This window comes from Eretmochelys imbricata, chromosome 2 (genome assembly GCF_965152235.1).
Source record: "Eretmochelys imbricata isolate rEreImb1 chromosome 2, rEreImb1.hap1, whole genome shotgun sequence".
Taxonomy (NCBI): Eukaryota; Metazoa; Chordata; order Testudines; family Cheloniidae; genus Eretmochelys; species Eretmochelys imbricata.
In genome coordinates this window covers 18,251,624-18,267,527 of record NC_135573.1, presented here as the reverse complement: position 1 = coordinate 18,267,527, position 15,904 = coordinate 18,251,624, and the positions used below count along the sequence as shown (strand labels likewise).

The 15,904-nt window shown below is 37.4% G+C and overlaps 1 protein-coding gene across 3 annotated transcripts in view; it reads right to left on the bottom strand.

Annotated features, from left to right (window-relative positions):
- The window catches only part of ASAP1 (ArfGAP with SH3 domain, ankyrin repeat and PH domain 1), a 333,180-nt gene that overhangs the window by 194,852 nt on the left and 122,424 nt on the right, over window positions 1-15,904 (bottom strand). For all 3 annotated transcript variants that reach the window (XM_077809790.1, XM_077809791.1, XM_077809792.1), the window contains one exon: window positions 404-476. In XM_077809790.1, coding sequence (XP_077665916.1) covers window positions 404-476 — 73 coding nt within the window. The remainder of the gene's footprint in view (window positions 1-403; window positions 477-15,904) is intronic.

The following is a 15,904-nucleotide window of genomic DNA, read 5'->3' as shown; positions in this document are numbered from 1 at the left end:
TTAATGGTCATTCTCATTCATGTGGTTATAATCTTGATCCAGGGTTCAGTCTCCTGATGTAACAGGTCTCTTCTGGTCAACAGCTTTGCTGTTCCAGTGGAATATACCTATGGTAGTACAGAATGAGAAAAAGTCTCTCTCTCTCTCCCCTGCCCCCTACCTCCCCAGGAAGGCAGGATCAGTTCAGTAGGGAGCTTTGGGGGGTTGGGGGGAAATCAGGATGACATCCTTGAAATACATGGTTTCCAATGAGGTGTCAGGGGGGCAGAGGTGTACTTGTATTATGGAATAGGCAGGCATCACCTACTCTTTAAGTTTAATATGCAATGAACAGCAAAGCAAACTTTGTAAACATTATTTAATAGAATGGTCTAGATTCTCACAAAAGACCCAAATCACTTACCTTGCCCAGAATTATATATTGCTTTTACAGACTTTTTCACTTTCTGTAGTGCAGTTCTGTCTTGATCCAATGCCTGTAATAAAAGAAAGACTGTCAAAAAAGACCACCTCCATTTAGCTTGTTATTGAATAGCATCAGCCAGTTTCATAATATTTCTTAGTAAACAGTGAATAATTTCAGGGTCTGGAAGCACTACAGATGCACTGTGCTCAGCCCTCTGGGAAGGTCTTAGGTCACTCAACCCCTTCAAGTCAATTAAAGAGCTGAATTAAACAGCTCTGAAGGGAGACTTATCCTACAGAGGTGAATGGTTGTGAGAGACCTAAAGGACAGCTATAAGTTGATTAAAGCTTTGTAAAAGAACTCTGTCAACTTGAAAGATAGTCAATTTAAAAAAGTAAATTAAAAGTCATTTAGGTATTACAGCCACCTGAGTTCCCTGCCAATTTCTATGGTTTTAGCCATTTCACTATTACTGACACAAACAAAACTGACTATTCAGAGGAAACAGTGAAATTGTCATTCAGTAATTTTGGAGGTTAGTTGTTGTGATATTAGGTACAACATTTTTAGATACAATTCTGACTTTTAAGGCTGACTGTGTTCCTCTTAAAAATAAATTGGATACAGAGCGATAAATTTAAAGAAAAAACAAAACAAAACTAAGAACCTGATTTTGTAAACACACACAAGTCCATTATTTAAGTGGAAAGAACAGGAGTACTTGTGGCACCTTAGCGACTAACACATTTATTAGACCATAAGTTTTCGTGGGCTACAGCCCACTTCATCGGATGCATAGAATGGAACATATAGTAAGAAGATATAGATATATATATATAGATATATATATATAGATAGATATATGTACACATACAGAGAAGGTGGAAGTTGCCATACAAACTGTAAGAGGCTAATTAATTAAGATGAGCTATTATCTGCAGGAGAAAAAGCTTTTGTAGTGATAATCAAGATGGCCCATTTAGACAGTTGACAAGAAGGTGTGAGGATACATAACTTAAGGAAATAGATTCAATATGTGTAATGACCCAGCCACTCCCAGTCTCTATTCAAAGTTAATGGTATCATAGTATCTAGTAATGAAGTGGGCTCTAGCCCACGAAAGCTTATGCTCTAATAAATTTGTTAGTCTCTAGGGTGCCACAAGTACTCCTATTTTTTTTGCAGATACAGACTAACATGGCTGCTACTCTGAAACCAGTATTTAAGTTGAACAATCCATAAGAGTATTATTACTCAAGTAAATAACCGTTTTCAGGTTTGGTCCCTAGATTTGGAACACAGAAGCCTCTATAGACTGCAATACTTTCAAGGAACAAATCAGTCAATTTTTTTGACTAAACTCCTGGCCCAGTTATTTTAACCTCGTAGAACTCCCCATGAACCCATTCACAACCTATTGAAAAGAATGAAACAAGTTAATAAACCTTCAGAAAGAACTTTTGTGTGAAAGCTCCAAATTAAAATAAAGTCAAAGAAATAAAAAGCCAGCCTAGTTTGTGGAGTAAGAAATTTTAAAGTCCCACTAGAGCTTCTTAAGACATTCTAGGCCCATTCCCTTGTAAATTTAGGTATTGAACACACTAAGCACTTTACTACATATGTTTGCTTACATAACTCATCGTTCATAACTGAGAGAACAGATACACAATAGAAGTGTTTAAATTGATTATTTTGGACCACTAAAGACAAAGGGAACAACTTAATATCAATGACTATGGTGTTAGGTTTATATTTATAAATGTTCAGTTAATATCTTGCATTTTTGCAATGCACTTGGATTCAGATTGTTACCTAAAATGTAAGTGGCTCAATTTTGACAAAGCAAAATAGTTATAGTTAAAAGATATAGAATACCAATAGTAAAAGAGAATATATAACAATATTTTATGGATTAGTATCCAATTCAGAGCACATTCTGTACTCGACTGAACAATAAATTATTAGCATTTCAAATATAGTTAATTTTTGACAAACCACAGAATCAGCAACACTATCTCTTTTTATACTGTTCTTTCTTTTCATTTCAATTATATCAGAACAATGGATACAAATATAATTTTACATAGACACAATCTTTTCTTTAGTTACAGTGAGGAATATTTTATGTTATCATGCCTAATACTAGGATGGAAACGAAAAATATTTAAAATTGTAAAACTGAAAAATACCAACACTAAGAATGTTTTATTGTTGTACTTGGAAGATCTGATGATGGTACAAGGTGTGTAGTAGCTGACCTCTGCTGCCCCCTCAATGGCAACCAAAACTGCATTACTATTCCATACACCATAAACCACCTCAACAAGTACTTATCTTGAATGTCTATTTAAGCTCTAATTAGTTTCAACTAGGATGATGAGGGCTACTCAGAAAAGATAGTGTAATTCTTCACTTATCTAGCTGCTTTTTAGTTTAGCTTTGGAATTTCAGCATTAAAGGGGTTTTTTTTGTTTTGTTTTGTGTTGCAAAATACAACTGTTGATGTGTGAATTAGGAGATGTTTCAGTGATAAAGCTTGTGCAGAGATCTGATAATAATTAACCAAACAAGACACTCAGGAAGAAATTCAAAGCTCTAAGAAAACTTCTGTGTGTTCATGAAGGGAAGTTTAATTTGGAAATAGATAAAAGAAAATTTGACCTTCAGAGTGAAACCTAATTGAATCTTGTCTAGTTTTCAATTCATTGGAGTGGGTTTACATTATTAATGGAGTACCATCACTGAGCACAGCACATATAGATGATGACATCTCTGGCCTCAAGGAGTTTATGAGATTAAATTAGACTGACAACGCAGGTCAGTTTTGTACATTTATACTTTAAAGTATTATCTCTATTTGAACAAATCCTGTCTAGTTCAAAATATATCATATATATCAATTCAGGACAGAATGTTTGTACAATGCTTTACACAGTGGGACCCGAATTTTAACTGAGGTTTCTGGGTGTTACAGCAACAATTATCATACCTTTCTCCACTTAATAATTTCAAAACAGAGGCACTTTTGTCCCCAAATATGTTAAACTCTTACATTTGATGTGTTAATACTTTATTACACTATATTTTGCTTCCAAGGAAGTAGTTATAAATAGCAGAGCACAATTATGTTGCATCCAAGTTTCAAATTAATTTTTATTCGTAAGTATTGTCTTTGGAAGGGGTTCAAATGGAAAGGAGCAGCTTTGTATTCCCCTACTAGTCCAAAGTATGTGTGTGCATATATATTAAAAAAAAATCATTCCAAGCAAACGTATTTAGATGTAAGCAGATGTAGTTATTTTACAGACAGAAAATTATTAAAATATTTTTATTCTATAAAATAGAAAGTTCAGAAATATAAAATTCCAACAAGAGCTTCACCTGGGTAGATTCATAAAAGCTGTATTCCCATAGTTGGAGATTAGTAATTTTATGGCATTCTGAGTGCTTTTGAAATGGGTGTGTAAAAATTTGTAGATTGTTGTATTTAAAGAACTACTGTAGGAGGTCAAATAGAAAACATTATAATCCTGAATATTACATTATAAGTCTATAATTTGGTACCCTGAAACTAAAGTTCAAACCAACAGACACTCCCACAAACAGTGTTATTCATCTAAAATGGATTTAAACTCATAATAAAATAATTACAGGCAAACACAGTACTTAATTGCAACTGAACAAATAGAAATATTGAAACTACATCTAGATCTTGAAAATGGCATCTCAATCTCTTTGACAGATATTTAAGACATTCTCTTAGGAGAAATAATGTATTAATTGAACTAAAACAAGTGTCATTGGTACACTGTTTCTGTGGATTAACCAATGTTAATTTGGCACATTTTATGCATTTTTCCATGCAAAACTTCTATCTTTCAGGGTCCACCTGAATTTTATATGTGCATAGCACTTTAGCAAGTGGATACATTTTACACTAACTGATATTGATTCTTCTGAAGGATAAATGATCTCTACTGCTCCCTTTTTTTTAAACCACTATCTTGTGTGAGATCACTTTTGTTGTCTTTCAGGAGAACACTGCCGGACGACAAATAATCAGAGCTGTGAGAAAAGCAACTTGTCCCATCAAATGAGGAGAGAAGACTCAAACCAAGCACCTTTTACTACAGATTATTATTAATCCTATGGTAAAAAACTATGTTACGATTTAGATTGCTTGGTGGTATGTCACCCCTTTGCAGAATGTGGAGTTAAGCAAATTTCGAACTACTGAAAACAAGGAAATGCACAATTAAGGCTGTTCATGCAACCTACGCAATTCTGCACAGAAAAGATTAATACTCCACCCTGAAGGTATGCATGCACCTCTTCTCCTTCCTCATAGACACAAGAGGGTGTAAAATACAGATCGCCTCGTATAACAATCAAAGCTCTGTAATACCCCTCAAAGTAATCCATAGATGTCACAAATACCCTTGTACAAAGCAGAACTACCTACTGCCTCCACCATTTAGTACAGATACATCTGATCCAGATCACACTCACTTTACCTGGAGTGCATGCAGATAATAAATGTTTAGACTGCTCTCATATACACAGCTCACTACTACAATACCCTTTGCAATAAAACCCTTTGTACCCTGTTAATTATAAAATGTATATGGGGCTTCTATTTTGGAAGGTTTATTAATTTCATTTTCTAGGGTTTATTTTTAGCAATTTTCATGTTCTATGGGGGGAGGGGGGCAGGCCTGTCTCTCTCTTTGATACTGTAATGCGAAGATATTTTTTTAGGTACTTACCAAAATTCTTGCCTAAATAGGATCTACTTTATTTTTTGTTATATGGCATTATATGTATAAAAATGACTTACATGTGAGTTTAACTTTTTTCTCCTTGTTACTGAACCCATGGTTTAGTGTTTTGTGTGTTTGTCCCTTGTGCACTTTAACGTAGTAAGAGCATTTATGTTAAAGCCGACTAGAAAAGTATAACATACTAAAATCTCATTTCGTGGGCAAGTTAGTGATAGAAAGGTAAGGAAGATGTCATTTGATTTATAAAAATCTACAGAATCATAATTTCAATGGTGTTCTCCTCTGTGGCTTCGCAGGGGGGACTCGCCCCACACCAGCTGCAGGACCAACAGTGGCTGGAAATGTTGATAATAGAACATCATCAGAAATGGGTCAAGATGGGTATAATTTGAAAGCTCTTTCTGCCGCAAACACAATGGTGCCTAACATTAAAAAACCTAGTACAGTAGATAAATATATATTTGAGAAAATGTTTAAAAATAATCATTTTTTCAATTATACTTTAACATTGCATACATAAAAGAAGACACTCATCTTTGGTAATGCTAGGAAAGTTAGCCTTTACATGTGGGACTGAAAACATTTATTCAAAATCATCGTCTGTGTCCTCTCAGAGCACCATTCCTAGACAATGTTGTCAACACTAATCCTTGTCCATGCCACACTCACACTTCTCTGTGCAAGGAAGGCTGCCAGCCAAACATCTGGAAGGTTCTGAGCATTTGGTCATTGCACATGAGCATTTGATTTGGAGAAGGATTGATTCAGGAATGCATGATATTTCAGATATAACTAGTGTGATCAGTCCCTTCTCCAAGACCCATCCATGCCTGATCGGTGAGTGTAGTTTTGGACGCGCTCAATTATCCTGGAGCCATTCCATTACTTAATAATTTGCCCTCTAGATAGCAGGTATAAATATACCCCTTGTCAGTGGCAATTTTTCTCTGTCTGCTTCTCAGGAAACATCCCCCAATGTAGCTCTACAAGTATCACAAAGATGGTCTTCAAATGGCAAACTCAGTATATGAATGCCTCCAGTGCATTTATAAACTCATCAGTGACTTTCTCAGCCATTCCTAACATCTTCAGAGCAAGGAGAGTGTCTCTGGATGCTGAATCAAATGCCTTCCAATAAGATAAATTAAATTAGTCTTTTCAGTCAACCTTCCAGTAGTGTCACATACTGAAAGGACATACAACCTGGCAACGAACTGGCTTTTAATGCTCCGAGTGATAGGAACACATCTCTGAGGGATATACTGTGATTCTGTTCACCAGCAACAGGCACAAAAACAGAATTGTGCAGAAGTATTGGATAGCATCTCACAGACAGCACTATAATATGTGTGTCTTGTGCAAAAATCCAGAGTTTAGCAGTACGTTTCTCTGTGGTATTGATGGCATGCCAGGTAATTTTAGTGTCAGCCTTCTCATGGGAACTACATGGAAACTGCACTGAACAGTGTAAAGCACCCGCTTCATTATGCCATGCAATAAATAATTTTTTTGAGTAATTCTTCGCATGCTGGAGTATTTTTCCTGCCAGGTATGCCGTAAACTTGCCCTTCATGTGAGTATGAGACAGTTGCTTCTTCATTGCAATGTTGGAGATGTTCACGGAGTCAATGATTTTGTATTGCACACATGCAATACCATTGAATCTTTTCTTTCTGGTAATGTTTTTAATTGGTTTATCTGCATACATGTCGAACACGGGGTGAACTTCATTACTGGTTCAGTATTCTCTCTGTAGCCTCATAATGAAGTGTCAGCCAAATCTCGGCAGATGTTAACAGTTTCTGGTTTGTCGAGAGCTTGTACCTCAGTCATACCATCTGCAATTGCTACACCGAAAGGCCTGTGCTAGCAAAAGGTACCAGTCACATTGTCAGTAGATGCTGGCTTAGGAAGACCATGCAAGTTGTGCGTTAGTATGCTTTTTACCCAGAACATATACACCGTTCCCTCTCATTCAAACATCAATTGTGCTACCATGGAGAACTTGTACTTTCCCAAAGTCTCATGTAAATCAGTATCATGCTGAGATCTGGACATGACCAAGAGATGAGCAAACAATGACCTGTCAGCGATTAGCTCTGTAATAGTCCCTGCCATCTTCATTCTCTCCTCTTTGTATTTAAGCACAACTTTAGTCTATTCTTCTTGATTGGAGCTTATAGACTGATGGAGCCTTGGATAATACAAGTCATGAACCTGAGTAACCATTCAACTGATATCTTTAACTATCTCATCACTGAAGATGCCTTTCATCATGATATTAATGAGCTCCAGTCTGTCATATGCAAATCGTTTGCCAATGAAAGTAAGCTCATCCTGTAGCTTTGAAATTGACCCTTCTGGCATTTAACAACACCTAATGAACCTAGATCAGGGGTTCTCACACAAATTTTTTGGTGGCCTCAGAGTGCGACCCTGAACCGTTCACTGTGTATCCAGCCCTCCCCGCACCCACTGCAAAGAGAGAATCCATCTCCCTGAAGTCTTCACTTCCTGTTATTCAAACGTTTCTATTGCCATTACTTCCCCCCTCCTATCAGCCAACTCAAAAGCAGTGCCTGCAGCAAAGGACAACTATGTTACAGTGGAATGGTGTTCCTAGTCACTTTTTGGAGTAGTTGGAGGGTGGAGTTTGTGGCATGGCTGGTGAGAAAAAATCATAAACAAGGTTTGTGTTCCAAAATATTGAAAGTTTTATATTTTAGAGAAAAATCTTAAGAATGCTGTCCAATAGATAAACCCCAGCTAAAAGAAACAGTGAGTTTTTAATAGATTCCAAAGCCAGAAGGAACCATTATAATCATCTAGTCTGACCTCCTGTATAACACAGGCCTCAGAACTTCCCCAAAATAATTCCTATTTCATATTTTTAGAAAAACATTCAATCTTGATTTTAAAATAGTCAGTGATGGAGAATCTACCACAACCCTTGGTAAGTGGCACTAATGGTTAATTTCTCTCACTGTTAAAAATTTACACCTTATTTCCATTCTGAATTTGTTTAGCTTCAACTTCCAGCCAGTGGATCGTGTTATACCAGTTTCTGGTAGATTGAAGAGCCCAATATCAAATATTTGTTCCCTGTGTAGGTACTTATAGACTGTAATCAAACTACCTCTTAACTCCTCTGTTTTAAGCTAAATAGATTGAGTTTCTCAAATCTACAACTATAAGGCATATTTCTAATCTTTTAATCATACTCATGGCTCTTCTCAGAACCCTCTCCAATTTATCAACATCATTCTTGAATTGTGACTACCAGTAGTGGACAGAGTATTCGAGCAATGGTTGCATCAGTGCCATATACATAGATAAAATAATATCTGTACTCCTTTTCTACTCAAGATTCCCGTGTTTATGCAGCCTTGGATTGCATTAGATTACACCTTTTGGCCAAAGTGTTGCATTGTGAGCTCATGTTCATCTGTTTTAACACCATGACCCCAAAATCTTTTTCAGAGTCACTGATTCTTCCCCAACCATGTAAGTATGGCTATATTTTTTGCTTCTAGATGTACATATTTATATTTACCCATATTAAAACCCATATTGTTTGCTTACAACAGCTTACCAAATGATCCAGATCACTCCTTATCAGTGATTTGTGCTCTTCATTATTTGCCACTCCCCCAATTTTTGGGTCATCTGAAAACTTTATCAGTAATTATTTTGTTTTCTTCGAGGTCATTAATAAAATGTCAAATAGCACAGGGCCAAGAACTGATCTCTATGAGACCCCACTGGAAACACATCTGTTTGATGATGATTCTCTGTTTACAATTACATTTTGAGACCTATCAGTTAGCCAGCTATTAATACATTTAATGTATGCAATGTTAATCTTCCTTTTTTTTTATATCAAAATGTCATCCTGTATGACATCAGCTGCCTTACAGAAATCTAAGTACATTATATCAACACTATTAATTTTCTCAACCTAACTTGTAATCTCATTAAAAAGAAAAAGGTATCAAGTTAGTTTGACAGGATCTATTTTTGATAAACCCATGCTGATTAGCATTAATCATATTACCCTCCTTTAATTCTTTATTAATCGAGTGCCTTATCAGACACTCCATTATCTTGTCCAGGATTGCTGTCAGACCTATAATTATCCAGGCCACCCCTTTTCAAATATTGGCACAATATTAGCTTTCTTCCAGGCTTCTGGGGTGTTCATTGCTCAAAGATTTGTTGAAAATCAACACTGACAGTCCAGCGAGCTCCTCAGTCAGCTCTTTTAAAACTTTTGGATACAAGTTATCCAGACCAGCGGATTTGAAAATGTCTACCTTGACTAGCTACCGTTTAATATCCTAAACAGATACTAGTTGAATGGAAAGAGTGTTATCACGTGATATGACACCATCTGTTTTTTCCCCCAAATAGAGAACAGAAATATTTCTTAAACACTTCTGTCTTTTCTGCATCATTATTTATAATTCTACCATTCCCATTTATTAATGGACCAATACCATTGTTAAGCTTCCTTTTGTGCCTAACATACTTCAAAAACTCTTTATTGTCAGAGCTTGTATTGTTTCTATTCCATATTCACATATTCCAGTGAGCCATGAACCCTTCCATTTCCCTATTAATGTTCTTCTAATATTTATTAATTGGTTTACATATTGTCACTGCAGCAATTATTCACTCAGCCAAATCAGAGCAAACTATCACAGCTCTTGAATATAAATCTCTGATATGCTCCCAATCTGCTCATATACATTGTATGAGGTGTACACCAGGAATAAGGCCCATTTCATTTCCACCTGAGTAAACCATGATAATGTGCAGTAGGTCACAACCTCTTAAATGACCAGTTAGACACTGCAGAATCAGCAATACTTGATGCCAATGCAAGCCACCTGTCCCTACCCAAATTAGCCTGTAGTCAGCAATACCCCTGTTAAGATGTGCTCCTTGATTTCCCACAAACTTCGGCAACTTTGTAATCCCGAAACTGACCAGAATCCACACGTTGGCAACCCTGGTAACACATGTATTCATTTCTCCGAGCGGTCAAGGTACCTGCAATGTCAGTTCCAAACCTCCACACTGTGTGTCCTGAGAAACACCACCTTAATCTGCCCCCAGATCAAGAAGTAGGCATTTGTCCCTCTCCCACCAATCCCAAGAGTTACTAAAATACAGATTTTCTTAACCAACCAATCCAAGATTTGCCTATCACCTGAGCTAATTTCTCATCTTCACTGCAGACACAACCCCTGTTCCTGTCCCCTGGTCCCGACCCCCTCTCTGCACCCACAAAATCCTCTGCCTCCAGTTCCTTCCCACCCAATATAACCAAAATGTTAGTTAAATTGGCTGCTGACTATTCTGTGTGTTCATAAATTAAATATGTTATATTATAACAGAGGCAACTTGTAGCAAGCAACATGAGTTATTAAATCTTTACTGCACAGCTGTACAAAGATTCAGACTAGAAACATCAGTGGTGGAGTATTCACTGGGGAAATGCTGTCGGCACATTCCCTCAAACTACACTGGCAAGCTTAAAATGGCTATATAGAAACTCTCTCACTATTTCTTTTATTGGGGTACGTGTAGTGTAATCCTTCCAGATTGCACATCTATGTAAGTGAAGTGAACACGTTCTTAAATACTGTCCACAATTGCAGTTCCCCAAAGATTTAAGTGGTGCTATGCATTACTTTGGGTAAAATTTGACTTGCTGCAGCCCCAAAACCTCTTCCCTTATTCTCCCATTCTTCTGCCCCCTAACACACCCTCTTTCTTCTCCCAGGAAGCATTCATATGTCTAATTTTTCCCTCAAATGCTTTGATTACAATGCTACAAAATAAAATTGTCACCCATTACTCACAAATTGTAGCAACCCCCAGACATTCGGTCCAAAACTCTTTTTATCTTAGGTGGGGACTTGTGACAAACTTATCCTTAGTTATGTTAACTGAAGGATGAATTCACAGCAATCAAACTCAATGAGGTCTGTGACCCATCTACTCATTAATACCGCTCAGTTTAACAGCACTAAGTAACAAGGAAACTGGGTTTGGCAGGTGGGTGGGGAGGGATGTAACTCAGGAACTCCTCAGTCAAATGACCCCCATATTTGAATAATTAATGCTACCCTTCACTAAATATCAGTCTCATTTTGGGCCACGCACTACCTAAGTTAAAATTTGACAGACAGACTACTTTGAACAGCCTCACATCAATAATTTCATCTCTAGCTCGTGTGCAAAAAACCCTCCCAAAACAAAACTATCAACTTTCTGAAAAATGGGAGAGAGAGGGGTTATATCTCTACAACCACTAGTTTGAATGACCCCAAATAGATCAGTAAGCCTACCCTACAGTCTCCTGTGACACCACCAGATTTAAAAGGAATCTGAGCATGTCAAATTTTAGAGAATTTAGAAAGGTCAACTTTTAAACAGAAGTCATGATGCAACATGACCCTGCCACCCCATGCAAAGGAGAAAAGAAGAGGTGATAATATAAGAGGTGATAACAAGAGAAGAAGTTGAATTTTCTGTAGTTATGAAAAACAGATGAGACAACAGCAACCTTTCCTGTCTTCTTTACTATTTTCTTTTAAAAATACATTCTTGTGCACACATTTTTCCCCTTCTTCAGTCATACTTTGACTGACACTACTTCCCTTATCTAAGAAACACCCAGACATTAAAATATGTGAAGAATTCCCTGCCATTGAGATGTACAAATAAAAAAATTACTTTCAAAACACACCATTAAACAGCAATTTCACTCAAATCTCATCAGCAACACTTAGAATCATAGAATATCAGGGTTGGAAGGGACCTCAGGAGGTCATCTAGTCCAACCCCCTGCTCAAAAGCAGGACCCATACCCAATTAAATCATCCCAGCCAGGGCTTTGTCAAGCCTGACCTTAAAAACTTCTAAGGAAGGAGATTCCACCACCTCCCTAGGCAACGCATTCCAGTGTTTCACCACCCTCATAGTGAACAAGTTTTTCCTAATATCCAACCTAAACCTCCCCCACTGCAACTTGAGACCATTAATCCTTGTCCTGTCCTCTTCCACCACTGAGAATAGTCTAGAACCATCCTCTCTGGAACTACCTCTCAGGTAGTTGAAAGCAGCTATCAAATCCCCCTTCATTCTTCTCTTCTGCAGACTAAACAATCCCAGTTCCCTCAGCCTCTCCTCATAACTCATGTGTTCCAGACCCCTAATCATTTTTGTTGCCCTTCGCTGGACTCTCTCCAATTTATCCACATCCTTCTTGTAGTGTGGGGCCCAAAACTGGACACACTACTCCAGATGAGGCCTCACCAATGTCGAATAGAGGGGGACGATCACGTCCCTCGATCTGCTCGCTGTGCCCCTACTTATACATCCCAAAATGCCATTGGCCTTCTTGGCAACAAGGGCACACTGCTGACTCATATCCAGCTTCTCGTCCACTGTCACCCCTAGGTCCTTTTCCGCAGAACTGCTGCCTAGCCATTCGGTCCCTAGTCTGTAGCTGTGCATTGGGTTCTTCCGTCCTAAGTGCAGGACCCTGCACTTATCCTTATTGAACCTCATCAGATTTCTTTTGGCCCAATCCTCTAATTTGTCTAGGTCCCTCTGTATCCTATCCCTCCCCTCCAGCGTATCTACCATTCCTCCCCGTTTAGTATCATCCGCAAATTTGCTGAGAGTGCAATCCACACCATCCTCCAGATCATTTATGAAGATATTGAACAAAACCGGCCCCAGGACCGACCCTTGGGGCACTCCACTTGACACCGGCTGCCAACTAGACATGGAGCCATTGATCACTACCCGTTGAGCCCCACAATCTAGCCAACTTTCTACCCACCTTATAGTGCATTCATCCAGCCCATACTTCTTTAACTTGCTGACAAGAATACTGTGGGAGACCGTGTCAAAAGCTTTGCTAAAGTCAAGAAACAATACATCCACTGCTTTCCCTTCATCCACAGAACCAGTAATCTCATCATAGAAGGCGATTAGATTAGTCAGGCATGACCTTCCCTTGGTGAATCCATGCTGACTGTTCCTGATCACTTTCCTCTCATGTAAGTGCTTCAGGATTGATTCTTTGAGGACCTGCTCCATGATTTTTCCGGGGACTGAAGTGAGGCTTACTGGCCTGTAGTTCCCAGGATCCTCCTTCTTCCCTTTTTTAAGATTGGCACTACATTAGCCTTTTTCCAGTCATCCGGGACTTCCCCCGTTCGCCACGAGTTTTCAAAGATAATGGCCAATGGCTCTACAATCACAGCCGCCAGTTCCTTTAGCACTCTCGGATGCAACTCATCCGGCCCCATGGACTTGTGCACGTCCAGCTTTTCTAAATAGTCCCTAACCACCTCTTTCTCCACAGAGGGCTGGCCATCTATTCCCCATGTTATGATGCCCATGTGATGTTGTGATGCCCCATGTTGTGATGACTTTGCCATCATTAACTGCATACAGCTCCCACCATAAAGAGAACACTACGGGAATGCTAACAGAAATAAAAAGTGATACAACATGTATTAATAAAATAAAAACTAATACCATGTGTTATGTAACTTTTCTTGCTCTAGGAATGTAGGAATTACCATACTGGATGATACAAAGGCCCTCTCTAGTCCATCCTGTCACTGATAGTGACTAGTATCAAATACATTGGAGAAAGGTGCATGTAGCCCTGTAGTGGGCAATTATGGAATAGGCTGCCTGTAGGAGAAATTTCTTCTTACTCTCATGAGATAGTGGTTTGTTTGTGTCCTGAAGCATAAGTGTTTATACCACTTAAGGAAGGTTTAAAAGACGTTATCCTACCTAATATATGATTGCATATGCTCCCATAAAGGTGTCTAATTTTTTAATTTTAATTTTAACAAGATTTTGGACTAAATGGTATCTTGTGGCAATGACTTCCACTGGTTGATTATACATTGTGTAAAAAGTAGGGCTGTCAATTAATCACAGTTAACTCACGCAATTAACTCAAAATGAATTAACTCTATTAAAAAATTAATCATGATTAATTGCAGTTTTAATTGCACTATTAAACAAAAATAGAATACTAATTTAAATTTATTGTAAATATTTCCGGATTTTTTTCTACATTTTCAAAATATACTGATTTCAGTTACAACACAGAACACAAAGTGTACAGTGCTCACTTTATAGTATTATTTTTATGACAAATATTTGCACTGTAAAAAAGATAAACAAAAGAAATAGTATTTTTCAATTCACCTCATACAAGTACTGTAGTGCAATCTCTTTATCATGAAAGTGAAACTTATAAATGTAGAATTATTTTTTTACATAACTGCACTCAAAAACAAAACAATGTAAAATTTTAGAGCCTACAAGTCCACTCATTCCTACTTCTTGTATTTAGATGCCAGATATGCTAAACATTCATATGCCCCTTCATCCTTCGACTTGCACTACTGGGCAAATATTTGTAATAACGAATATTACTATAAAGTGAGTACTCTACACTTTGTATTCTGCGTTGTAACTGAAATCAATATATTTGAAAATGTAGAAAAACATCAAAAATATTTGTAATTAATTTACACTGGTATTCTATTATTGTTTAACAGTGTGATTAAAACTTTAATTAATCATGATTTTTTTTTAATCTTGCAATTAATTGCGATTAATTTTTTTAAGTCGTTTGACAGCCCTAGGAAAAATATTTCCTTTTACCAGTTTGAAATTGGCTGCCTTTCAATTTAACTGATTGTCTCCTTGTTGTAATATTACAAGTAGATAACAGGAGTGCCTGAGTTACCTTTTCTATGCTATTCATCATTCTGTATACCTTTGCTAGGTTTTCAGCTGTATGTCTCTTCTCTAAACGAAATAGTGAAATGCTAGCTCCTTTTAAGTCTATGATAGAAATGGTATAGTCTAAAATGGAGCTAGGGCTCCACCCAGAATCTTTTCAATGTCTTAATATGGAAGTCTTTACATGGCTCTAATATTTTTGTTATTTCTCTAAAAACCCCTCTGTTTCTGATACAACTCTTGAGATACTCCAGGTGGGGTTACACAATTTATTCACTTAATGCATAGTATTTCTAGTATTATCTAAAATAGTTATGTATATAATATATTTCATTTTTGAGATTGTGCATGCTAGTTTTGTCCCCGCAATAACCCCCCGCCCTCCGGCAAAAAAAAATAGCAGGAGGAAAGCAGGATTGGATTTGGGGAAAAGTCATGGACAAGTGAAAATAAAAAGTTATTATTCGAACAGTTTTATAACCTTTCGTGCAAAGCAGAAACTAGAATAAATATATATAAGAACATAAGAATGGCCCTACTGGGTCAGACCAAGGATCCATCTAGCCCAGTATCCTGTCTTCTGACAGTGGCCAGTGCCAGGTACCCCAGGGGGAATGAACAGAACAGTTAATCCTCAAGTGACCCATAAGTGAATATTAGCATGATTGTGCTGTTATCTTGGCTCCTTACACTGCACTCACTTCAATGCAATATGTATTTTCTGGCCTCATATATTACACAGTACTCCAGATGGGATCTAACAAGGCCTTTATTGTAACAATACCTCCTTTTTGTATCACCTTAGTTAAAACCCAATATATTCTTAGCATCTTTTCAGTTCCATTCAGTACTTTTCACACATTGTTTTCCTTTAAGTTTAATTACATTATACATTTCTATATCTAACTGCATTTCTATTGCT